Source organism: Phaeoacremonium minimum, assembly GCF_000392275.1.
Source record: "Phaeoacremonium minimum UCRPA7 unplaced genomic scaffold PA7_03_scaffold_39, whole genome shotgun sequence".
Taxonomy (NCBI): domain Eukaryota; kingdom Fungi; phylum Ascomycota; class Sordariomycetes; order Togniniales; family Togniniaceae; genus Phaeoacremonium; species Phaeoacremonium minimum.
Genome location: NW_006920946.1, coordinates 1,037,817 through 1,063,720, shown reverse-complemented (window position 1 = coordinate 1,063,720; position 25,904 = coordinate 1,037,817). Strand labels below are relative to the sequence as shown.

General features: G+C 48.3%; 4 protein-coding genes across 4 annotated transcripts; 2 read left to right on the top strand and 2 right to left on the bottom strand.

Annotated features, from left to right (window-relative positions):
* Positions 1 to 8,952: 8,952 nt before the first annotated feature.
* On the top strand, positions 8,953 to 11,194 carry UCRPA7_674 (putative peptide transporter ptr2 protein; the record flags this gene model as incomplete). Its single annotated transcript, XM_007913268.1, has 7 exons — positions 8,953 to 8,956; positions 9,017 to 9,223; positions 9,277 to 9,372; positions 9,457 to 9,485; positions 9,545 to 9,770; positions 9,827 to 10,923; positions 11,009 to 11,194. The coding sequence occupies 7 exons, from the start codon at positions 8,953 to 8,955 to the stop codon at positions 11,192 to 11,194; spliced, it is 1,845 nt and encodes a 614-aa protein (XP_007911459.1).
* Positions 11,195 to 19,827: 8,633 nt separating this feature from the next.
* On the bottom strand, positions 19,828 to 21,769 carry UCRPA7_673 (hypothetical protein; the record flags this gene model as incomplete). The annotated part of the gene is made up of 6 exons (XM_007913267.1): positions 19,828 to 20,524; positions 20,597 to 21,253; positions 21,309 to 21,410; positions 21,462 to 21,577; positions 21,636 to 21,668; positions 21,728 to 21,769. 6 exons carry the CDS (start codon positions 21,767 to 21,769, stop codon positions 19,828 to 19,830), a joined length of 1,647 nt encoding a protein of 548 aa, XP_007911458.1.
* A 1,663-nt stretch (positions 21,770 to 23,432) lies between these two features.
* Positions 23,433 to 24,725, top strand: UCRPA7_672 (hypothetical protein; the record flags this gene model as incomplete). The annotated part of the gene is made up of 4 exons (XM_007913266.1): positions 23,433 to 23,665; positions 23,720 to 24,165; positions 24,223 to 24,293; positions 24,384 to 24,725. The coding sequence occupies 4 exons, from the start codon at positions 23,433 to 23,435 to the stop codon at positions 24,723 to 24,725; spliced, it is 1,092 nt and encodes a 363-aa protein (XP_007911457.1).
* Positions 24,726 to 25,177: 452 nt separating this feature from the next.
* On the bottom strand, positions 25,178 to 25,538 carry UCRPA7_671 (hypothetical protein; the record flags this gene model as incomplete). Its single annotated transcript, XM_007913265.1, has 2 exons — positions 25,178 to 25,381; positions 25,455 to 25,538. 2 exons carry the CDS (start codon positions 25,536 to 25,538, stop codon positions 25,178 to 25,180), a joined length of 288 nt encoding a protein of 95 aa, XP_007911456.1.
* Between the last annotated feature and the right edge of the window lie 366 nt (positions 25,539 to 25,904).

The window sequence follows — 25,904 nt, the reverse complement described above, 5'->3', positions numbered from 1 at the left end:
CGCTCTACGGTCCGTCACACCATTAAAATAGCCAAAAGAACAACTAATTGTCGATCGATGATTCTTTTCGAAATCAAGTCTTGATTTCTAAAGGAGAAAGCGTGGCGCCTCGGCTCCAAGACTACCCGTAATGATTGCCACACGAATCTTGACTTGTTCTTTTCTCACTACATCAAGTTCGCCCATATTTAACGTCAATCAATACCTTGCCGATTAGAGCACGTAACGGCTACATGAGTGTTAGTCATCGCTTGAGTATCCCTGAATGTCTCAACATGGGGATCACTTACAAAGCAAGATTCTCGCGGTCTGTCAAATCTAGTTGCCTTGTATCGACAACATCCTCAATTCTTACCCCGTTCTCATCAAGATGTTCCACAATACCAACCTCTCGAATCAGGCCTTGACTTGCCAATTCATCCCTTCTCTTATTCTCTTTGACTAGGTACCATCTCAAATAGAGTACTATGATCGTCGGAAGTACGCATGCCACACCTAGAATTACTGCCCAGGTAACAATATATCGAGGAGCATATTGCGGCTGAAACAGCTGAGGTGATAGAATATTCCCTAGACCGTAACCCACGTGGTATAGCGCGATCACGGCAGTTTTCTTTGTGTGTCCAGCGGAACAGTTGGCAGCCCAGACCATAACGACGCTATAAGGAATGCCGCCAGTTGCACGTATCCAGATCGCAGTAAGGAGCCCCCAACGATTTCCCCATGGCAGGGCCAAAAGCAGAATACATGATACGATAGGAGGTATGTAAGAGACTGCAGAAAGCCATGCGCGACAATTTTTGGTTTTGGCCAGGATAATTGCCGCGGCCCCAAGAGACACTAAAGCAGTTACTCCATTGATACAACCGAGCAACGTTGTCTGTAAGGTTGTAAATCCGAATGATTTGATGATCAAGGAATATTGATTCGTGAGGCCGTTTGCCATCTCCTGTGACCAGGCATGGAGAAAGAACAACCATGTTTTAGGGTCTTTGATAGCCTCAAGGAATTGATATCGTTTGAAACGTTTCTGCTCAATTCCTGAATGGTTTGACTCAATCCGTAAAATGGCTTTAGCGCGTTCCTCAGGGCTGAGGAAGTGAGCGGATATTGGGCTATCGGGAAAGAAGAACCACACGATGATACCGAACAATACGGTAAGAGAGCCAGTAATCACTAGTTCATTCAGCAAATTGTTCTAACAGGTCGAGTGAATTTTCGTCTTAGCATACCCATAAACCATTTCCAAGGGGCAAAACTTCCAGTTTTGATCCACAGGACGCCATATGACAACAGGCCAGACGTAATTGGGCTAGAGTTGCCGATAGCCCACATGCACGGCATCAGCACTGCTTGTTCGTCGTATGTGAAAAACATTGAAAGAATGAGAAGAAATGACGGGACGATGCAAGCTTCCGCCAAACCTAGAAGGATCCGAATAGCAAAGAATGACCCAAAGCTGTTACAGGGGATATGCAATAACAGAATCCCGCCCCTAGACGAGTTAGGGTTTCTCAAAGACCTATACAGACTAAGCGATGGACACTTACCAGGCAATAAGGTTGATAGACAGCCACTTTGCAACGGGGAATCTCTGCAAGGCCAAGTTTTGCGGCCATTCCGCCAGAAGATAGCCAAGGTAAAATATGGATGAGAGCCAATTATACTGATTAGCGCTTAGATGGCCGTCCTCCAGTATACCAAGAATTGCCGAGCTGCCAAGCTAGTAAGGAAAGCTTGTTAGCATAGACAAGAAGAGGCACACAGCAGCGCTCTACATCATCATACAAAGCTTAAATTGAGAGACGCGTACCGTTTGCTTATCGACATACATCAAATGATAGCCGAGACATAAGAATGGTAAAATCCAGCGAATGCATTTGTTGCGGATGCGTGTTGCTTCCTCGGGTGTCGGAGGCTCAACTGTTACCTGAGAAAATAGCTTATAACTTTCATCCGCAAATCTATCCGGCAACTTGGGAGTGGCAAGTTCAACCTCGCTCGAGGCAGCACGTTCAAGTGTTTTCTGAGCCATGGTGGCTCGGTTCCAATGATGTATGTTCTCTTTTTGCTGAAACAACAATCACATAATTCAGGGTTTTATGAAGAATCAAGCCTTTTTGTTATCTCATCCCATTTTGCTTATATAAATATTTACCATTCCCCACTCAAATGGCGACTGCATCATCGCGGGGGTATTGGTAGATTTGTGCTGTCAAATGTGTTCATAACAGAGGGAATTTCCGCAGTGCTCTAACAGTGCAACAACGAGGAAGCTCCGGATTGGCTGCGGCGCTAATATAATGTAGATCTGAAGTGGAATTGCCGTTGTTTCTCCGTGATGTATTACGAAACATGTAGGGCCTTGTGGGCTCGCTGATAACAATGCAGCCATCGCCATCCAGTCATGGTCTTGCGTCATGTACCGCCAGTCTCATTGGGGCCGCTGACGACCGCAAAGGACTTCCTAAATCGTATAAAGTACCGACATGCGATGATTGTTGTATTTGTCGCTGAGTTCAGCATAATAACTATTTGGATTGATTTCAAAACACAATGGCTCAACCGGGGAGCCTTCAAGTTGCTGTCATCGGCGCTGGGATCGCGGGGTTGGGCACATATATTGCCCTGAAAAGCCATCCGTTGATAGACGTCCAAATTTATGAGCGAGCTGAAGAACTACAAGAGATTGGTGCTTCTATAGCTCTGGGGCCAAATGGAATGAGAACCTTGGAGAGGCTTGGTGTTTATAATGCTTTAGACGCATCCGTGGCGTTTCGAAACAAGTCAAGATACCCTATGATATATAGGTAAGGCAACTGTACACATGCATTCGTCTTGATCTGGCTAATGAGCCACAAGGCATTATAAGACCGATGAAGTAGTCTCAGTCGATTCGCACCGCGGTCAAGTCGACGATCTTCACCTAACATCACGCTTCTATCGGGCACACCTTCAACAAGCTCTCCTCGAACATGTCCCTTCTTCACGGATCCATCTGTCGAAAGCTTTTGAATCCATTACTTACGATGACACTATTAAAAAGCTTGCCATCACCTTCACTGACGGCACCACTGCGGCAGCTGACATTGTCCTCGGTGCCGACGGTATTCACTCCGCAGTCCGGACGTTCTTCGTCCCTAGCTCTGGTACTAGCTGGACTGGCTGGGTGACATTTCGTTCAGTCTTTCCAGTTTCAGACGTAGCTCATATTACCGATTTGCCAGATGAAGCGAACCATTTTTGGGGGCCTGATCGGACGCTATTTATTTCAAAGCTAGGCAAAGGCCTATTCACTGTAGTAGGCTCGTACCAAAGCGACCCAACTGCGGAACAAGCGCCTTACAAATCCGCAAGATGGAATTCAGAGGGTGACGTCAATGTGCTCAGAGAGTATTACAAGGACTGGAGCCCACTCACCCGCTCTATAATTGACGCAACCCCGTACACTAGAATCTACCCAAATGTGGCGGCCGACGGCCTTGAAACCTGGGTCCTTGGGGATGGGAGAGTTACTCTAGCCGGTGATGCGGCACATGCCCACGGAGGCGCCTTTGCAGCTGGGGGTAGCTTGGCTCTAGATGACGCCTGGGCCTTTGCAGCATCAATATTGCACATCTTTCCTGTGACAGCAACGAAGCTACCAACAGACGCAGAGCTAGCAACGGCCCTGAGACTGTATGAGAGAACAAGAAAAAGTCATACCGATAAAGTGATTCGCATTGTGCATGAAGGTAACAGGAAAAAGGTTGCCCGAATAGGAAAGCAGGAAACAGACGAGGAACTACGGGCGCGAATGAAGAACAGAGAAGACCCTAGTTGGCTACATGAACACAATGTGGAGAGCGCATTCAAGAATGCTCTGAGTTCGGAGTTAGCATGGCCGGAGGGCCAGTCAAGGCTGTAATCAACATCACCCAGCATCTGTCAAATGAACCAATCGATTGTGATTCTTTTGATAAATGACTTTAATTCACACGGTTTAATTGGATATCATATTAGGAACGCCTCATCAGCAAATGCACCTTGACTCCCCCATCCTGATGTCATGTACAACCCTGAACTTCAAAGGACACAAACCCTCCTCATCATGATGCAGCAGTAGTCGCAACAAATACCTGCGTGTCCAGGAACCAAAGCCACAAACCCGAGATGACCGCGGCTATCTCCCACTCCTCCCCCAAAACACCTGTGAGGCCCTCGCCCATGAAGGCAAATTTCAGGGCTTTGGTAATGCTTGAAGAGACACTGTAAGCAAAAACTGCAAGTATTTCCTTGCCATCACTCGTGGTTCCTTTCGTTCGCTCTTGCCTGCTTCCTCCAGCTGCCACTGCTGGACCTTTCGGTCTCACAAGCTTCCAGCCGTATGAGTTCCCAGCCAGGTCTTTGATCTCACTTCCATGGCTCCTACGCCACTCGAACTGAACCTCCATGGACTCTTTGTCTGGCCCGGGGACAAATACCGAGAAGGTGCGGGCACAGGAGTTGAATGGAATCGACGTGCCGTTTGGATTTTGGGAGCGAGGCGGGATATTTATCTGGAGGTGGCGGCTCATGATATGCTTTTCCGTCTTTGATGTAGCTAGGACTGGGTCTTTGTCGGTCGGCCCATCATACAAGATCATGGGAGGTTTGCCGCTAAAGAATCCACAATGCAACCCTAGTGTGAAAAGCCTCTCTTTGCATGATGGCCCGAGGTGGAACGTACTGAGAGACTTCCAGGAAAAATAGCCGTTTAATGCTGGAGGGAATTTCCGTGTTGCTGATACTAGCCTCGTGGAGTTGTCCGTGGGCTCGTTGTATCTTGGGGTTTCGTATGGTGGAAGTTGGCTGACATCCGTGAATTGATCTTTCTCAAAAAAGGAGGAGGTGGAGGCATATCCGTTTCCTCTTGAGTCTTCTTTCTGAATAGCGGCATGTTTGTGAGATTTCGGAGGTAGATTCTCAGTGGCTTAGTAATGGGTTGTTTTCGAGTATTGAGAATGGCTTGGCCGTTGTTACGGTCAATATAATCACATTTTCATGCTGGGTTAGTAGACAGTCATATATGCAAGCCAAACAATCCGACTCGCGGTGTCGCCGAGTGCTGTCGCACCAAAGACAAGGCATTATCCGAAGCTGTGATTCATTAACTTCACAGCCATTGACGATGTGGGCGGGTGTGGTCCCACTTACCTCGATCACCACACGATGATTTGCCCGGCATCTTACGGCCCACCCGAGATCTCTGCGCCCTGCTAGGCTTTGATCAATCAAAACTCGTTCTGACGTCAAAACTACCGCAGAGCTGGAGAGGAATCTCGCGGGTCGTCGCGTGAAGAATCGGTCTTGGCCAGCGCATTTTCTCTTTACGGTTTAGCGTACCCAGATCTGTGGAGAGCGGGCGCAGCTGTCCAAGTCGGGTGGCTGAGTTGCGGTCCCTGATTGGCGGTACTGAGGTACATCTGATTACCCTTTTAGGATATTGCCCTGGTGGCATTGGGTTTGACTTTCAGGCAGATGATCCAACTTGGCAAAGCGTCAAGGGTATAAAGACTTCAGAGGCGGAGTCTGTATCTGATCATGGAGAGGACTGTCTTCATTCAACCTTCAAAAACTGGACAGCCGACTCTTTTCCCTCCCCTGTTACACGCGGGACACTTCGATTAGATTGCAATACACAGCAGTGAACTGGGATTTGGTAATTTCACAAGATGTCCGAGAATGGGAAACCAGGTACAGATTCGGTGCATTCTGTGATCGTGTTGAATTTTATTGACTGGTCAAAGTTTCCGGGAGCATCTATTTCTACGCCCCAAATAAAGGCGCTCCAGCCTTCTTCGCTGTAGCCTTCGCAGTCTCCGGAGTATGGCATTTCTGGCAATGCTAGTAGGTCTTTTCTGTCACTCTCTTGTTTCCTTCAAATCCTAATAGCCTTATAATGCAGTCGTTACAAATGCTTCAAAGTAACAGCATTGTATCCAGTATGTGCTCTACTATTCACCGTAGGCTTTGCGTTGCGAGAGTATGGTGCCTTCGATTTCGACAATTTGAATGTGTATATTGCTAGCACGACTTTCATTTACGCATCTCCGTGAGTAGTGTCATACTAACATATGGCAACATCAATTTGCTAACAGACGATCAACATTTAAGACCACTTCTCGAGCTTGGAAACTACCACATCCTTGGTCGCGTACTGTACTACGTACCTTACTTCTCCCCACTACATCCAGGTCGCGTCCTTACAACTTTCGGCATGTTGTCTAGTCTTGTCGAGGTTCTCAACGCGATAGGCGTTGCTTACACAGCCAATCGAACACTACCCCAGAACTTGATCGACCTGGGTCACGCGTTGATGAAAGCGTCTCTGATAATTCAAATCGTCGTTATATCCCTCTTCTGCTTATTGGCCGGGCTATTTCACCAAAAATGCCACAAGGGCGGCGTCCGTACTCAGAAGATATGGGCGCCTTTGGTGACCTTGGACATCAGCATGTCCCTCATCATGATCCGAACAATTTATCGTACTGTCGAGTACTTCGGAATTTCCTACATTCGAATCGGTGATGACATCGACCCGATGTCTCTCAGTCCTATAATTAGATACGAATGGTTCTTCTATGTGTTCGAAGCGAGTCTCATGCTGGCCAACTCTTTTCTTTGGAACTTTCGACATCCAAGACGCTATCTCCCGGAGAACTACCATACCTATCTTGCCCAAGATGGAATCACAGAGCTCGATGGTCCTGGCTGGAAAGACGAGCGCAGCTTCCTGATAACCGCCTTAGATCCATTTGGATTCTTTGCAAAAGGACGTAAACAGCAGCAACCCTTCTGGGAGACTAATGGGTATGAACATGTGAATAGTGGATCGCAGCAGCGCCTTAGAAAAGGGGCCTCCCCAGCTTGATTGAAATGAGCATTAGTCGTAGGGAGCAGTGGCTTTTGTTCCTTAAGGGGATCTATCGCGGGGTGTCACAGAGACAATGTCAAGAGTAGCTTTGCAGCAGAGTTACTAGGTTTTTACTACGAAATACGCTTAGAAGCTCATTTCCTGTCATTACCAACTTTGAGATGCAAGAGTGAACATTTTTTTTTATTCGGAATTCGGAGTCCGGTATCTGAGGCCCAGTCACGGTGTTTGTTTAAGTTGCCACTAAGATTACGCGAACGCCGCAATCTGGGCAAAGCCCCTGGTCTGGGGAGAGCTACTGCATGCTAGGTAGAGCCAGAACTAACTGCCTGCTCTAGCAAAGTCCCGGAGCTGTCGCCGGTTAGGAGCGGATACTTCAAACCATTCGGTCGGTAGTAACAAAGGGAGGAATCGAATCATTGCACATGAAATCTCTGCGCATTATCCACACACATCAGCGTCTAGAAGCCATCTTGTTCTATGGATCGTTACACTGCGCGGCTTCCCGACAAACCGCGCGGCCCTCCCAATACGCCTCTCGCGACGCTAGCGACATCGAGTTACGACCATGACGAAAGTGTTGGTAGTGCGGTTTCTGCCCTCTTATCACCGCAAGCATTTACGGGTTTAAATGTTGTTAGGCTCTGTTCAATTTCAAGTGTGACAAACGAGCTTCCTATTTAGTATTCCGGTTTCTCTATCTATTCAACAGACAACATTTGTAGGGGGCTTTCCAACATCAAGGACCTGTCATCGTTTCGATAGACGTGTCTCAATTGAGGTCATCAATGATAGCGCCAAAGTCGATAACCAGCACGATGTGTTCGACGTTTACTGAAAAGGTCTTCGTGCGCTTTACATTGAAGACCATGCGTCACTGGTGACATATGTCTAGAGCGTCAATCTGGAATGGAGGTGTGTCGATTGACGATGATCGTTCGCGATTGCCTCACATCGAGATCCGATCGACTTCGTAGCTCAGGGCGTTCCTGATAAGAGGATTGTTGCCTGACTCGAGCCGATCCGTGAGAGGGCATCACCCAAATCTCGTGATGTTGCTAAGTCCGTGTAGAATAATCAGGCATCTCTCCCATCCCTCCAGGTTTGCCCCGTCGGAGCTGAAGCACAGGGTCTAAATACCCTCGTAGGCAGGTGTCAAATGAGGCCTGCCGGGTAGCCGTCGAACCAATGTGTGCTCCTCCGACTGGGGAGACAGGGAGATAACCTGCCAAACCCGCCCCTTGGTCATCTTCATGCATACATGCATAGGTGCTGGGCGGGCATGCACATGCATACGAGCCGTATTAGCCGGGCAGACCCATGCCACTCGTGATATTATGATTTGATGATAGGGGCAATCTTGCAATGGAAGACATCCAATGCCAACCAGTGGCTGTCCACACAGCAATCGCGCTTTAGTCAGCGCTGGTTATCAATGACCTTCCCAATCCCGCATACTTCTAGGCTTCTTTGGAAGGCATCTAGCGCCGATCCCCCTTCTAGCGCACCCCGCCGGTTACCCGTCTTGGCAGGAGCTTTATCACGAAGTGGACGCCGTCGTGGCGTAATCAAGCACAACAAGCTTTTGTGCGATGCCCTTGATCCTGCTTGGCTATAGCTTGATCGTGCCCAGGGCGCTCGGCGAACCAGATCCCAGAGAGAATACGCCGCCGTGCCAGCCCCCGAGCAGGCTAAGGGTGCGGTGGTGCGGTGGTGCGACGGAACTCAGGCCAGAAATGGTTATCGGGGCATGCGATTCGATGACGGGCCGATATGATGGCTGAGAGTGGGCAGCGGGTGTTGTGTGTGTGTTCATTCAATATTGTTCGGGGTATCTAGCTGTCTGTCTATTTGTGTGTGTGCATTAGACTAATATGTACAGGCATTACTATTCTTGCGACTGTAGGCTTGATACGCTACATGCGCAATGACACCCACACATCCGGCTCTTATTTAAATGAAGGCCCCCGGGCATCGTTATCGTACTGCCTCTCTGTTTCTCTCGTCGCAAGTCAAGCACGCAGTTGTCCTCGAGCTGCAGTCGCGAGAGATACTCGATGTGTAAGATGGCCCGCCCTCATCTAGACCCTTATCAACCTGCAGACTAACTCGCGAGACAAGCCGACACTGAGAAGCAAATCAGTAACGGGGGCCTCACTCCCCCCGGCGATGAACATGCGCCGATTTACACTCCCGCTCTAGAGGCCGATTACGAAGGCAAGCCTACTGAGGAAGAGCTGGCTACGCTACGTCGTGTTCCCGGCAAGATCCCCACTGTGGCATACCTTCTTTGTGCTGTCGAGTTCTGCGAGCGTGCATCCTACTATGGTTTGTTACTTAGCTTGAGATAGCATGATTGCATTCGGCTAACTGTTCTCGAGGCTGCCAGGGTCTCTTCAGCAACTTCGTAAACCGTCCATTGCCTAAGGGGGGCAACGGCTATGGAGCGCCCCCGCGAGGAACACAGCTGACTGCTGGTATGGAAAACCCTCAGCCTGGCCATTCCAATAGCACAGGTATCCATTTGGCTTGAGACTAGATGACTGACGATAGCTGAATAGGCGCCTTGGGCATGGGTGAGGCTAAAGCTGTAAGCATCTTACTCTGCTTGGAATGAGAGAGAGAGACCAAACGACTGACACCAAATAGAACGCTGTTGGTCAATCGTTCAGTTTACTAGCATATGGACTTCCCCTAATAACTGGATATCTCGCCGATACCAGGACCGGCCGTTTCAACATGATTTTCTGGGGAATTTTCGTCATGGGCGTTGGTCACGTCATTCTTGTAGCATCAGGGGCCAAGGCTCTGCTTTCCGATGGCTCTGCCAAGGGACCTTTCTTTGTTGGTATCTACATCCTCGCCGTCGGTGCTGGTAAGTACTCAAATGCTCGCATCAATGCTGAAAAGTCACTCACATCGCCGCGCTAGCCATGTTCAAGCCCAACGTCTCGCCTTTGCTGCTTGACCAAATGACGACTCATGTGCCCAAGGTCATCACCTTGAAGACTGGCGAGCGTGTGATCCAGGACCCAGAGCACAGCACTGAGAGAGCTATGCTGTGGTTTTACCTCCTCATCAATGTGGGCGCTTTCATGCAAGTTGCTACCTCCTACTCGGAGAAGTATGTGGGCTGGTGGCTCAGTTGGCTGCTACCTCTCCTCCTCTACTTGCCCCTGCCCTTCCTCATGATGTTCCTGAAGAAGCGCCTTGTGTTGCACAAGCCCGGCGGTTCCGACCTGCCTAACGTGTTCGTCGTTCTGGGTCATTGCATGAAGAAGGGCGGTTTCGCCCGTATTGGTCGCAAAGGATGGTGGGAACCAGCCAAGCCCTCAGTCCAGGCTGCCATGGGGCTGCCAGTCACGACACGCTACAACGACCAATTCGTCGAGGATGTGAAGCGTACCTTCCAGGCCACTGGCATGTTCTGCTTCTTCCCCGTTCAATACTGGAACGACAACGGTCTTGCCAATGCCGCGAGCTATCTCAGCACCATGCTTACGACCAACGGAGCTCCCAATGATGTCCTCAACAACTTCAACCCCTTCGCTATCATCATTGGCTCACCGCTCCTCAACTTTGGTCTCTACCCACTGTTGCGCAAGGCCAAGATTCACTACGGGCCTGTCATGCGTATCTGCACGGGCTTCTTCCTATCAACATGCGGTGGTATCACATACGCCGTCCTGCAGTACTATGCCTACAAGACTTCACCCTGCGGCTACCACGGGTCCTCCGATCCCGAGTGTGTTGACAACGGTCTGACTTCCCCCATTTCGGTCTGGTGGATGGGTCTCCCATACGCCATTGGTGGCTTCTCCGAGCTTTTCATCAACGTGCCCGCCTATGGCATTGCCTACTCCCGTGCGCCGATTAACATGAGAGGATTGGTGTCCGCTATCAACCTGTTCAATACCGCCATTGCCTACATCGTCAACCTGGCGTGTTCGTCCGTGGTTGTCGATCCTCATCTTATCTGGGACTTTGGTGGCCCGGCTATCTTGGGATTCATCACCACCTTTGTCTTCGTAAGTCTTCCTCGTGAACCACAGCACGCAGTGTCAACAAAACTGTGCAAGTAGATTGAGATTGATATATGCTAACATAGATTAGTGGTTCCTCTTCAAGCACGTCGACAAGGAAGAGTACGTTCTGTCCACCAGCATCGACACCGCCGATATTCATCCCACTACTGGGACGACCAACTTCGGCGTCAAGGAGGGCGAGCTCAATAAGACGGACAACCGCGCTGCGCCAATCACAGACAACGAGGAATACGGCATCTCCCAGAAGATGTAAAGCATCGTTAAACGCTGTCATTTACCATGTGAGGTGGATCATGTCCAATTAGCGACTTTGCTTGAGATGTGCCACTGTGAAAGTCCTATGAAATGGCAGCAAATGTACTCATGCCCAAGCAAGTTAGCCTAGTGACGGTTCCCTCTTCAATTTCAGAACACCCTTTTATGCCCATGGGCATAATACTAGTTTAACAAAGTTGTCAAGATAGTTACAATGCTGCTTAGTTGCCACATTTACTCAACGTGTGTGAATTGTATGGACTTGATGACTCGCTAAGACCATGTAAAAGTCCGAACTCTCATGTGGTATAATAAATTACCAGATTCGTGACAGTGAGAGAGATTGCCATGGGTATCGACAAAAAAGGGGATCAAAACTCGCAAAGGTTTTGAGCATTGGAATGCGACATTTGCGATACTGGAAACGGAGATCTCAACGGGAGAAGCCTATGGATGGAGATGACAAGCTGTTACCTAGCGGATACGATGAGCGTCTTGTTACTTTTCTTTTTAGCGTAGAATGCTAGTTGACGCATTTACGACATGAGAAGATGATATAATGAATGATGAGGATGCCTTTCCCAAGCTGGGCAAACGGTGGAGACATACCAGCCACAAGCACAGCCGCCGTTAGTGGATTTTCCAAGACACTTAACCCCATTTGGAGAAAACTCTGGCCAAGACTTTCCTTCGCCGCTAAGTTAGCCTGCAGCATCTTCGGGGGTTCAGCCGTGACGACTGCTCCTTGACGAGCTATAACAGGTAGTCGTGTGGTGCCGATGGCGGCTCGCCATTCACTACCCAGGTACCTTGATTTACTCAATGTAGTCGAAGAGCATTCTTTTTGTTCAAGCAGTTTGCAAAATTGTAGTGTTACGACGGAATCGCTGCAGTATGCCTGAATCCGAGAGCAATGAGTCTAGGACAGAAACGCGCCAAGTCCCGTGGTGCTGGGAGTGTCAACGACGCCGACTTGTTTGCGACCAAACCAAACCTGTTTGTAACAAATGCCGTATTACAGGGATTGTATGTCCTGGGTATGGTGATAGAAAACCATTGACCTGGCTTGCCCCCGGGAAAGTCAAGTCTCGCGAACGAAAGCGAAAAAGCTCCCCGAAGAACAGTGGCGAGGCGAACAAAAGCTCAGTGATCAAGACGAAGAAAAAGCCGGACGCTGGAGTCCAGAATCACCAACTCATTGTACAGCCAGAGTTCAATGTCGAATCTAAACAGTCTCTAGAGGCTGCCGACTACTGCAAGTCATTCCTACAGGGGCGGGCCTGCGCGCTTAAGCAGATGCTAACCATGAACTCGATAGACAATAATAATATATACCCCATGTTTCTAATGAATCAGCTAGCGCCGACCCCATTTATTGCACCAGTAGTCGTGCCGCTCTTTAGGTATCTTCCTATCGCGGCAATTCGTATTATGGTCTCGATGGCGTTGAGACACCGTGCGTTCCAGCTGTCACAAAATGCGGAGCAGACGTCCGCAAACGAATTATGGTCACGTTCATATCACTATCATGACTTATCCATTCGTGGTCTCAATGAGGATCTTAGTAAAGAGGCGACCCGTAGCAATGACTTCACTATAAGTACTGTGGGCTTGTTTTTGATAGCAGAGGTAGGTCTGATCCTGTATCTGCGATCACCTAACCGTTCCTAATAACAATCATCAAGCTACAACAATCCCCTTCGACCAACTGGAGATACCATCTGGATGGCCTGACAGCCCTTGTCTCGCTTCGCGGCGGGTGGCAAACCCTGGTACGCTCTGCACCTTACATGCAACCACAATTGCTCACGTACATCTTGTAAGTTGAGCTACCAAGCCTCTGATGCCATTGGCTACCCGCCTGTTCATCTTCTGACTTGATTTCAACAATAGTGTCGAAGTCGTTGGAGATACAACGAGCCCTGCACTAGAGAAAACTGCTTCTAATACGCATCTCGAAATGGTCGATCAGATGTCGGACTTGTACAGCATCGGCTACTTTCCATCCTTTCCATGCCCTTTCCCGTTATTTTTGAAACTCATTCAAATCAACCAACTTCGCTCACAAGCTATGACCTCTATAGATATCAGTGTTGAATGTCAGGGTGCTGCAAGGGACGTGCTAGCTGACGTGTTGGCTTTCTCTTCGGAGGAGTGGAGTGAGGCCAAGGTTAGCTTCCGACAGGCATGGCTACTAATAGCACGCATCTTCAAAGCTGCCATCGCAGCATACTGTGTTGCGTCTCTTCAGAGTGCATCTGCATTGCCACATTCGCCAGAATTGGTGAAGACAAAGGACGGAGAAACAAGTTGCTTGCTCGAGTTACTACAAGAGGCCGTCACCTCTCCTCACGTAAAGAAAAGTCTTATATGGCCTCTAGTGGTACTTGGAGCAATTAATGTTGAGGGTAGACATGCTTCACAGACATTTGTTAGCAAGGAGCTCTCAAGATTGAGTCATGGCCTAGGTACAGCTTTGCCACTAACTGCAAAGAGTGTTCTAGAAGCATTCTGGAAATCGGAAAAGACGAGCTGGGATGAATGTTTTGATCAACCATATTGTTTCCTGACTTAGCTGGTATATAGCTATTTATTGATCATTCATTATCACATGGTTGCATTTGAATCACACCTCCATAGCGCCATGCTTTCAGTCCCCAGCTACTGACACCCCGGTCCTCCATCTGGACAACATCCGGCCGCGGGTCCCATGCATACCGAGGTTCTGTCGTCGCAAATGATTAGTAGGGAAACAACATGTCTGTGTGCTAGTAAAGCCATATTGAAAATAGAACATGGTACTTACGCAGGGCCCCATCGGCCACTGCAAGTGCCGCCAGGCTTGAGGCGTGATCCAACTCTGTCTTTCACGTACTGCAACTGATTTTTCAGGCAGCCAGACCCAGATGCAATGCTCTGGAGGCCACCTGGCACATTCACGTCATACGAAGCCAATACAACAACTTGGGCAAAGTCCTCCAAGGAGTTAGTTTTCGCATAGTTGTCTGGGACACACGAGTCTGCGTTAATTGCAGCGGTATACTCGGCAGTTTCTAGAGAACAAAGCCCATGTTAAAAACAACATTTGACGTGACCATTGTATCTAAAACCACTTACGGGAGGATTGATGGGAATTATCAATTTGACCACTCCCCCAAGCGTCGATTATGTGGCCTGACTCATGTAGTATCCCGGACATATCGTAGACCTCAAGGCCGCCGACGAAAACAAGATCGTTCCAACCAAAAGCATAAGCGCCAGCACTGGATCCAGCAGGCGGTGCCATGGAAGCAAACATCCGCACAACTTGTCGAGTAGCAACTGGAACACGACTAGATTAGGAAAGAAAGATGTCAGTGCCTCGTGAGCCTCACCTACGCAAATAAATACTCACCCAATCATGTCAACCATGTTCGCTAGCGGCAATGGCGAATTGTTGCAACGGCAAAGCACCCAAGGAGTATCGCACTACAAGAAGTTAGAGTGATCAACCCGATACGTTTGTCGCCATCAGTATCGAGCTCACATCAGGAAACTTCACATCGTAGACTTCAACATCGTAAGGATTGCAAAGCCCCTGGCTAGTGACGAGATCATAACACGAATCTGGTATCTGTCCCCATGCCCATTTATTTGGTGGCCAGACACTTTGCTGCGATGGTAAATATGTCCAAAATGCCTTATCAACGTGCGGAGATAATCCGTCCGAGAAGAGAAGTGATTTAGATGAGAGATCTTGGGCTGAAGCCGGTAACATCCATTGGCACATGGATGTTACTAGAACCAGAGTCAAAAGTCTAGCCATATCGAGAAGAATAGTACGAAATCTAATCTGGTATCCTTATAGAATCACTCGAGTTTAAAGCACCACGAGATATCATCTTCAGTGTTTATATATCTAGCAATGTGGTCGCTGATAAACTTGGCAGTCCCGAGCTTGGAATAGCATCTTTCCTGCGCTGGTAAAACGCTAGGTGCTTACTACTGTCTACAATATGAGGTTCATCGAACTGTAATCATTTGTGGCTGTTGAGTAAACAAGACTACCAAGTACTAGGGCGAACATCCATAAGCTCGTATTACCTCCCGTGCCAACCTGAGACTTCTCTATTCCATTGTTACGTGGTATTCCATTTAGTTTCTTCGCTTAGCTAGGCTCATTGTACGTTTGCTCAGAATAACTGGTCACCTGGATTCCAGTGGAGTTAGTGACTACCGTGTAGCATTGCATATCCATATTTTTGAGCATAAAAGCAGTCGTCCTAATCGTTGGTTCAGAACAGTGGTCTTTTCAACTTCAACCATTGTCATTGGTCAATCGCCGAAGAGTAAGCAATATTGATATGGAATCAATGATGTTTTGCAAATCGGTTGTGGAGTTCAGCCCCCACCATCAGCCCAGAAGAGTGAACTGTCTGACGGCCGAGCAGTCCTAAAGATAGAACGAATACTGTTACTTCGGCTCAGTTCAGTTCAATGTGAAGTATCCCCAACAAGTTATTGAATCAGATCGCAAATTACATTGTTAGCAGGTAGCGACTGATATTGTGCCTGATCCTAACCGGGTTGCGTTGCTTCATTTCCCAGGCTCTGTAAGATCTTCATAAATTGATATCTGTGGTCTCAAAAGCTTTCAACTGCCTTACCAGCTCTGATGAAGAATATTAGGCGATTGGTCATCAGCACAAAATTGCCATTGAAGATCAACCTCCCAGAACCCATTCAGATACGTACAGTCGTCAAGAATCAGCCTAACGGTGAAAGAAACTAAGATGTTGACATTTGCCTTGGGAAAGTGAATGAATGTCGCATCCGTGCGAGGTATCTCATCGTCCTCTAATAGATGCCGTATTTGAGAAGTCGTAAGCTCATTCTCAATTCCATGAGATCTGATTCGATCAACAGCGTTGTTGAAATGTCGCGAATTGATAACCGAACATTGCAGACCCCTGTCTCGTCTCACCCACCCAAGCGCGTAGAATGTGCATTCAAAGGAAAGATTTACTACTTCTCCTTTCACGTATATTGGTGCCTGTCCTCGAATGCTAGCCATTCCATAATCGCACGCCGAGCCCTCGGGCAAGAAGAACACTCGATCCTCGTCATCCCATCGACTCCACGGTTGGACATTCGAAATCCGCATATCAGGTGGCAACCGAAGTTTGAGAGCATGCCGCCGTCTCCAATAGAATTGAAAGTTGTTTATCACGTCTTGACTAGGGCGGTCTAACCAGAATCCTTGTGTAAGAAAGTGAACTGTCCGAGATACGCTCTCTCTCCGGTGAGGATCTACAGGAACAAGGTTGCAGGGATCCTCCCGGACGAATTGGCTCGGTCCATACTTTCGAAGTTTGATTCCGAGAGTGCGTCCAAGTACTGTGACGCATACGGGGAAGACGTACCGCTGTCCTTGAGCACCGCATAGCCGTTCTAGGATCACCGGGACATGGATCTTGATTCCTTGGTTGGTAAGAACGAATTCAGCCTCCGAAGAGGCTGAAATAAATGAGAACCAACCGCAGTCCGCGAAATCACGAGGACTTCGAGCTAGAACTCCACAATAAGTCCTGTCCACTGGGTCGTAATCATGTAATTGTTCGAATCTTCGTTTCCAAGCAAAGATAGTGAGATCAGGCGTGGTTTTGATGATCTCTTCTTGCAATCTCCAGAATGCTTTATCTCCTTCCCCGTACAGCAAAGGCATATTCACATTGAAGATACCCAAGAGGCAATATGCCATGTCTTCTATGCGTGTTGTTCGTCTACGTGCCGCCCACGACATCTTGCGTGCGACCGGCACCTGAGCTGTGGATTTGGATTGTTGTAGAACGTCGCTATCAATACCCGTGATTCGCTCTAGCATGTCTAGGTGTCCAGCCTTTGTAGCGCGAAAGGTCCATGACGTATCAAAGAAGCGAACATCCGAAGGCGCGATCAGTTCTTGCAACGTCCAGCCGCGTGTAAACCAGCGACATTCCGGAAGGTGTTCGTCCAACGAGGCTGATACTGGCAAGTCTGCTAGATACACGATACAGAATACTGCACGTTGATACCAATAAAACATAGAATTGATAGCCTCTGTTAGCTCGGCACTGCTTGACTTGTCGATGCAGCACGTGTCAACCCAAGCGTATTCCAACCCCGCATTACGGGCTATTTGGCATGTCCTCTGTATCTTTCTGAACCCTCTCTTAGTAGCGTCGGCACAAAGGTCCTTCATGTCCTGGTATGTGACTTCGTCCTCGTCCCAAGTGTGGGAGAGGATTGTGTATCCAGGGATATCATCTCCGATGAATTCTTCGAAGCGGTATGTGTCTGTATTGATAAGTCGCATGATCAAGCACTAAAATGACCTATGAATTAAGTAACGTTTCAAGCCTTAAGGAGATTGTCTTGTCGTAATTATCAAGGATTGAAGTCTTGACGTAACTGATAAGGTAAGGCTGAGTCGGTGAACAAATACGATCAAGCATCCTGCACACGTGAGTGGCGTTGGGATAGCTTCATAGCGGGGACACTGCAACATGTCTAAGCCCCCATGAGATACCTAAGAAAAAGTCCAGTACAAAAGTATGCCCAGCTGCTAAATCATAGTTGTATGAAATGATGAGCCGATTGAAAGTACGGCAGTCATCTAGCTATGGTTATTTCCCCCACGATGGTTTTTAGAATGCTCTAGTTTCATGATTGTTGAAACTAATAGAACGCAATTTATTTCTATCTACGATGGAGGATAAAGTCAATTGAAGACAGCGAGTGTTGTTTCAAAAGGGCTAAGGCTGAAGATTCATCTTGTTAGTTATGTTGACTGGTCTACCGTGCGGTTCTAGCCCCTAACATTGGAAGCCTGAATCGAGAGCCGAGATAACATATTGAAAGCACACACAGCTCATCTATGGCGTAGATCAGCCTGACTCTTATCGTTTTCCGAATTCCCAAGCCGCATGCCCCGTCTCATACAAAGGCTTGACCACATTCTACCTTCCCCGCATACATGTCAGACTAGTTCAACGAACATACAGTACAGAGTCTTGGCAAGCTAGATTTGAGATCGTGCCGAACTCCCTGTACCAGTTGATGCTCGGATTTGATGTCCGGACCCGGAATATAAGAGCAGGATTTACAAGTCTCTACGAGGGGTAGAACGTGTCAGGCGAAATCCTGTCATATATTTATCGGCACACACCGCCGTACTGCAAACACTCAAGCTCGATAATACTTTCAGTGTCTGTTGTTGGTTCCAAAGTAACCGATCACCATGAGCTCTCATGAGAAAATTGAGGCATTCGATAAGCGCCTAAGAGCTCTCGAAGACAAAGACGCGATTGTATCGCTGCTGAATCGTTACTGCATGTTATGCGATACTCACCAGTGGGAGGAATTCGGTCACTGCTTCCTGTCTGATGGTGTCCTTGGATTTGAAGTTTGGGACGAGGTCGTCGGTCCGAAGAAGATTGCCGCTATTGCGGCTGGGGCCGAGGACCGGTTTCAAGGATTGCAACACTCAATGACGAATATGAATGTCATCATCAATGGAGATGAAGCAACCTGTACATGCTATTTGTGGTTTGCTGCTATAATGGACACATCTAAGCCCCACGAGTATCATGCCTTTGGAGGCCCTTACAATTTCAAGTTCAAGCGCACTACAGAAGGATGGCGGATTGCCAGAATGCAGCTGAAGAAGATCTGGGCTCAAAACAAAGATACGGAAGGGGTATTTGGTTGATGATGTGGTAAACGTCCAGATCTTCACGGACAGTCAATCGTTTTTAGGCCCACTTTAGTTGCCTTGTACAGATTCGGACTTCTCATGGTACAACGACAGTTGCATGATGAACTTCAACTCTAAGAACTTGCAGTTGCAGTCAGGCTTTGTTTGACATGGCCACAGCTATATCCTCAATCCTAAATTTGACAGATCGACGTCTGCATAATAAAGAACTCACACTGAGTAAAAAGTAGGTCTGCAGTTGAGCGGTGTTCCTAATGGGATCTACTTGGCGCACATGAAAAGAGGAAGATGTTATCCTTTGTTTGTGGCCACAAGATTTCACTAACCCATACCCCGCCATTTAGCACTTCTAATGTCCGTACCTCGGAACCTATGCCAAATTCATTGCTTATTAGCATCGTCAACATATGCGCTGCTTTGAGATCTGTTCGATAAGTTAATTATGCAGGCGGAATTATTGATGATGGGAAATGTGACGAGTTCACTTAGAAAAGTGAACGGCTCTGGAACGGCAGCAGCTCGAACAACTCCGCAGAAAGGTTCTAGCTAAGGCTAACGGCATCAAAGCGGTTTTGGGTGAGCTACAGGCTTCAATGCACCATTTTGAGTGACCTGGATGAACCGAGTGATAATTACAAACCCAAAATCTTAAAATAATATTTTTTTTTACCACACTCTTGAGCTACGCATCTGAATATATATTCCATGTCACCATAATTAGATGGTGATCAACAGACATAAACGGCAATATATCTTGGCTTACAGTGCTTTAAAACTGCAAGCTTTATGTTATTAGGCCAGGTAGGTCACAGCACAGCAATTGCTTCTGAATAGTGGACATTGAAAAATCAATCAAGTATGAATCCACGGCTACATAACGCATACTTCCATCCAGGCTACTTCGAACTTTCTAGGATTGTCTCCTCTTTGTCAGAGCTGGCCGGTGCCGCATCTGTCTTGGCTTCCGAGCCTCCCACCGGCTTCTGTTCTTGAGCAGCTGTATCTGAGACATTTGATTCCTGCTTCTTTCCCCATAGACTTACGCTCGGCATGCTGACGCTCGGGAGACTGACGTTGGGCATGTTCGGCTTGCCAAAGCTTTCCACATTAGGAAGCTTTGAGGGGATTAAACCCTTTAGCCCTGTACCAGCCTGCTGAATACCGGTTCCGGCCTGCTGAGCAACACCCATGAGGTATCTCATGTAAGTCTGCTTCTCCTTTTCATCTGGAGTTACCTCGCCGACAGTTTCTTCGCTGTCGTCAGGCAGAGGGACCAGTGAGGCGGCAGCAGCAATATCGACAGGCGACTCATCCGGTAGCTCTGAGCTGGTTTTGGTATCATCATCCTTCGTAACGCTGCTCTCGTCTGCAACCTCGATACCGTCAGTTGTCGCTTTCACAGCCTTTTCGGGCTCTTCTTCTGGAGCTGGCTGTGCGAGCTTGGGGTCGTCGACAATCTCGATGTCATCGTTGAACCATTTGACAACCAGCTTCCCTGCCTGCTCCATCATGACACTATACTCTTCATTCTTGAGAGGGTTAAACATGCTCATATGAGCTTGTATTTCATCCTCGGCATTCTTGACAACATGTCTAGAAAAGAGCAGATTGGCCGGTTGGTCTTCTTGCGGCACGGCACAGAAGGTCCTCTCCGGCACGAAATACCCACCGCTCCAGTAGCCGTTTTCGCCAAGTGATGCGTAGAAGTCGTGGATACCGACGCCTTGAAGGACTGCCATCCGTTCTAGTCTTCTGTTCAGTTCATTCTGCTTCATGAGAACGCCGACGAAGGTGAAGTGGTCTGAGAGCCAGGCAAACGAGTGCCCGACGTTTCCTCGGTTGACATACGCGAGTCCTTGTCCTAGGCGATCCACTCCCTGCTGGTATCCCTCGATGACGGACTGCTTGTTCAAATTCCTCATACTTTGCACACCCTCGACAATCTTCTTTCGGTGAACGTAGGCTGCAACTCCACCGGCTGCTATAGCACCTACGGTACCAGTTCGGACCGCTACAAGTTGCCATGTCTTCCAAGCAGGGTTGGAGACTCGGCTTGCGCCCGGGATAGAGGTTGCGCCGCGCTTCAGCGCCAGCCCGAGACTAGCTGGAGCAGCGGAGAGAGCAGTCATGACATTGAAAACGCTGCTCACTTTTTGGTAGTTGGAAAAAGCGCCGTAGACAAACATTGAGCGTGCGAGACCGTTATAGGGCGTGTCAAAAGACAGAATACCCTGAATCAACGGGAATATCGGTCCGGATTGATTGTCATCGGCTGCTCGGTCGTTGAGAATGCGGAAGAGAGAATCACTTGCCACAAATCCCCTGGAAAATCGCATTAGACTGCAGTAACCGACGGGGAAGGATAATCAGCACTCACCCCATGGAATGGGCAACCAGGATTACTCCGACGTTTCTGTCATTTGGCGGCCACGGTTTCTCGAGATGGGCCTTCCGTAGCTCCATTACTCTCTCCTTCAGCCTACATTGCATTGTCAGAGGGATCAAAATCTAGATGCGTGCGGTTTCTTACCAGTCCAGAAACCCTGCCGTGCATTCAGACAATTCTCCTTTGGTCTCATATTTGGGATAAACAACAGACTCCACTCGATGATCAGGGAGTTGGGCAGAGACTGTGGTCTTGAGGTCCTGTTCATTTTCGGTTAATGCATGTTGGCAAGAAAAGCAATGTTACTCTGAGGCGTACTGCTGGAAAAGTGCCGAAGGTGTCATCGTTGCCCTGTAATCAAAGCCAGTTAGCAGGCCATCTTCTACAAATACCCATGAGCCCCACGTTACCTTGAACCCGTGGATAAAACAGAGAAGGAGGATTCGCGACATGATTTCAGTTCTCTTAGGGATGATGAATACTGAATAGGAACAGGTAGAAAGGAACGGGTATCGCGAGCTTCATTATTTCCCGACTAGCAAGTCGCATGCAGCAGTTTTATTCTTTTATTCTTCAGTAGTCCCTTCCACCTGCGCACCTTCCACGCTACGGTGCCCGGTTTGTAGTCAGCCACACCACCTGCCGTGGCGAGTTCAGTGAGTGATGAGCCACAACGTCACGTATAACGTCATCAAAGACTTGCTGGTCGCAACTGTGCTCCCAGGATTTACCATGCGGCACCACCTGCATCTTCTGAGCATGTGTGCAGCTTGATTTGCGGGCAATATTTAGCGTTGACCGTTGAACATGGATGTGGCCGCCTAGCGCCCTGAGTGGCCAGAAACTCCATTTATGCCGTTGCATCGTGGAGGTGTGGATAACAACATCTTGTTGCACCTTTTGCGGGTAGTTGAGAACAGACGGAAACTGCCAATCTCGAGATTATATCAAACATGGAATCACGGAAGGGAAAGGCATGAAGACCGAGAATTGTGCCCAAAGACAGAAATGGCAAAAACGATCCTACCCGTCATGGCCGAATGACAAATTGGGATGGCCTCATACGCTTATTGTTTGCTATGGCCTCGCCTCTATTTGATTGAGTCAAAACTCGTAAGGGGATTCTTCCACGATTGATTACTTATACCAGGGGAAAGTTATTCAAAATCACGGTCAGTCATAATACAGAACTCTAGTAAAGAGATCAGGACATGTCTTTCATATATAGCAGGAATCAGGATTATGCTGTCATAAGTCTGAGTAACCACCGCACCACGTCTTTCACACCACGTCTTTCAATATCCCGGGTCCGAAGTCTAACGTGAACTTGACTTTATAGATTATGATTGTGAATAACTTAGAGGAGACACTTTACCTGTGAGCAACATGTACATTAGGCTTTTCAACAAGGACAAGGTGGTCCATAAAGGGTAGGAAGAAAAAGGACTTCAGACTACCTACAGGAGGGACTTTGTCCAACACTCCCGACACTACCTAGAGAGTCAGATATTACACCACCAATCTCTTACTGTCCATTGGATCAACGACTGCCAAATGGCAAATTGTCTCTGGACCATTGAATCGCTCACTGCTTAATGCAGCCACATGTCTGGCGACAAGTAAGAGATGCCTAATCCGTGTTCACGTGAGTTGCCACGAGATGGCCTCCTGCCCCCTTTTTGTCGCGATAGCACGCGTCGCTTGAGGTTCGACGACAGCCTCCCCAACAACAAGCGCTCTTTCCTTCTTTGCACAACTTGGAGCCTGACTTCGTCGTTTCCCTTCATTGAAACAGTGCTTTTAAAAAACCCAATCCTCTTCTTCTCCTTTACTAATCTGTCAATCTCATCACACAACCTCACCATCCTTTTCAATCCTTGCAGAGATGGTTTTCCCTTTTTCATCGTAACTGCCTTACCTAACAAAGGATCCCAATATACACTTGATCCGGTTGGCAGTTTAACTCCCCCGCCGCTTTATCTCAAAACTACTGAAGCTTTTGAAAGGCACGTGAGCTTCCAAGTCAATAAAGCAGCTAGCCGTCACAGCCCTTAGACACCATCTCATCCCAGTACGATATCATCCCTACTCAAAGCTCCATTGTCAGTTCTCACAATGGCATTCCGTCTCGGAGAGCTGACCCCGGTCATCATCCGGCATCTGGCACGTGTCTGTGATGGCAAGACACTCCAGGCACTGGCAGCTCTGAACAAGACGTTCAGACATGCCTGTGAGCCTACACTCTTCCACGACCTTGTGGTCCGTGAGACAACCCGAACCGGCTCAATCAACTTGCGGTATATCACCGACATGTATGGCAATCCCAAGGACTTCTGCAAATACGTCAGGTATGTTTAACTCATTTGTTTCTTTGAAGCGACGAGAATCTCACCAGATCCTAGATATCTCCATCTCTTCCTTGATCGTCTTGTCCCTGACCGAATTGTTACTTATCTCGATTGGGTTTTCCGTGCACTGAGATCTATTGAGGACCTTGTAGTGCTCAACCTTAGAATCAACTACTCCAGAGACGATCAGACTGGCAACCATATGGCTAGGGGCTGGAACACAAGCATTCACATGCCTTCACTGCCAAACTTGAAAGTCCTCGGAATCTACTCAGCAGCTGACGTTCGTTTCAGCGTCGCCTTCCCAAGAATCAACGTTCTTCTCGACCATTGCCCGAACATTGAAATGCTCAAGCTTGATATTACATGTGACCGATTTTATGTCTCCCTCACCAACAGTGCGATCTTGACCCAGGCAATGACATACAACATCAAATGCCTTCACTTGACACACAGAGGAACCACTGGACTTAAACAGTGGGACAAGGACCAGATCTATGGTAAGTGCTGCCACTCTTGTAATTCCCTGAAAGAAAGTGAGCTGACGATCGTCCTAGAGCTGTTCACTATGTTCCCTAATGTTGTGGCACTTGGTCTTGGAGGCGGTATCAAGTTCTATAGAGTCGAGGTAACTACTTTTCCCCAGCACGCAGCAAGACATGCCTCACTACCATCAATCCTCAACTAGTGTCTCAGTCTTCTAACAGTCTAAAAATAGGACCTTGTGAACATGTTGAGACCCTTCGAAAATCTCGAGGACTTGGTGCTCTGCGACACCCCCTGGGCATGTGAGAGAAGAGGCCCAATCTATGACAGAGCTCATATCGCCACAGCCATCTTCGAAAACCTTCCTCAGATCGAGAGACTGTCCCTGCACTGTGACAGACTGAAGTCTGCTTTGTGTTTTGAGCGAGTTGGCCACCAAATCTTGATTGCCAACACATACCACGGCACGACTTACCAGGGCCACACCCACACGGGAGCGACACTGGCCACGAAGCCGCTAATTCGCACCTTTGCTGAGGAAGAGTGGATGCGAGTTGTCGTAAAGTACCTGTGATAGGGTGGCTGTTCTTTCGAACTTTGGATCACACATCTCTCAACAAGACCTAACCCGGATAAGACTTTGTACAAATATTTCTCTCAGGCTACCATGATGGGAATCTTGTTACGACCACAACGACACATTGAGCTTTGTTTATGGCGTTTGGACAAAATGGTCTCCAGGATGGATAGTTGGAAGGACCTTCAACCCGATGGCAAGACCATCGGACTGATTGGTTCTGTTTGCAGGGTCCTGAGAGGACCGCTACCATCAATAGCTGAACCGGTCTATCGAGGCAGCTCAGTGTCGCAATCTTTAGGAATAATGACACCAATGCCGAACTGATAGATAAATAATACATGTCTCTCGCGTTAATTACCGTTATCAAATATCCTTGAAGTCTCAAGTAATGTGTAACAGTACCATCTTCTGCACTGCTTCTTCCCCATCTGCGACACCGCCTTGCTCTATTCCTTCCTCATGGATTGTTCACCCTCCTTCTCCATTCCCTCACACCCGAATGCCTTCCCCGCCAGCGCCTCCGCCTTGCCGTATCCCTGGCTCGGATCCCTCTGCTCGCCCGCCGCCTTCATTGCCGATACGGCGTGCGCCTTGTCCTGCTCGCCGGAGCCCTTCCAGGCATGTGAGCCTGTCACGCTGCCAATCACGGCCTGCCAAACAAAGACCTGGTTAGCCTTGGAGCAGGGAAGAAGTAATAGTTATGAACGAAGGCACGAAACGAACCTCTGCTGCGCCCTTGATGTACTCTGCGTGGCCGGTAATGAGGCCAGGCTGCTCCTGCTGGGTGTTGCTCTCGTTGCTTGCCATTGTGAATTTCTTTCAATCCTTGCTTTGATTTGATAATCCTTCAAGCTCGAACGATCTTATCTTAGAGCCTTCAATCAAACTATGTTAAACTGTGCGATGTTGAACGAATCTCGAGTGTCGCCGTAAGCTTCGGAGCCCCAAGCTCGGATGACGTCAGGACTCAGACGTCATGTCTAAGAGAGGAAGGGGGCCAACCACCATCCCCATCGCGGGCCGCACTGCGTCGGCATCCCAGTCGCAACAACACTCGAATATGCTGGGGCACAACTGAAACCAGTGCGCTCCATTCTAAGGCTGATAGATGGAGATCGGTTGCTTCCCAAGCACCGTTGTAGATCTGCTCCCTGCAGGTAGATCGTAACTCGT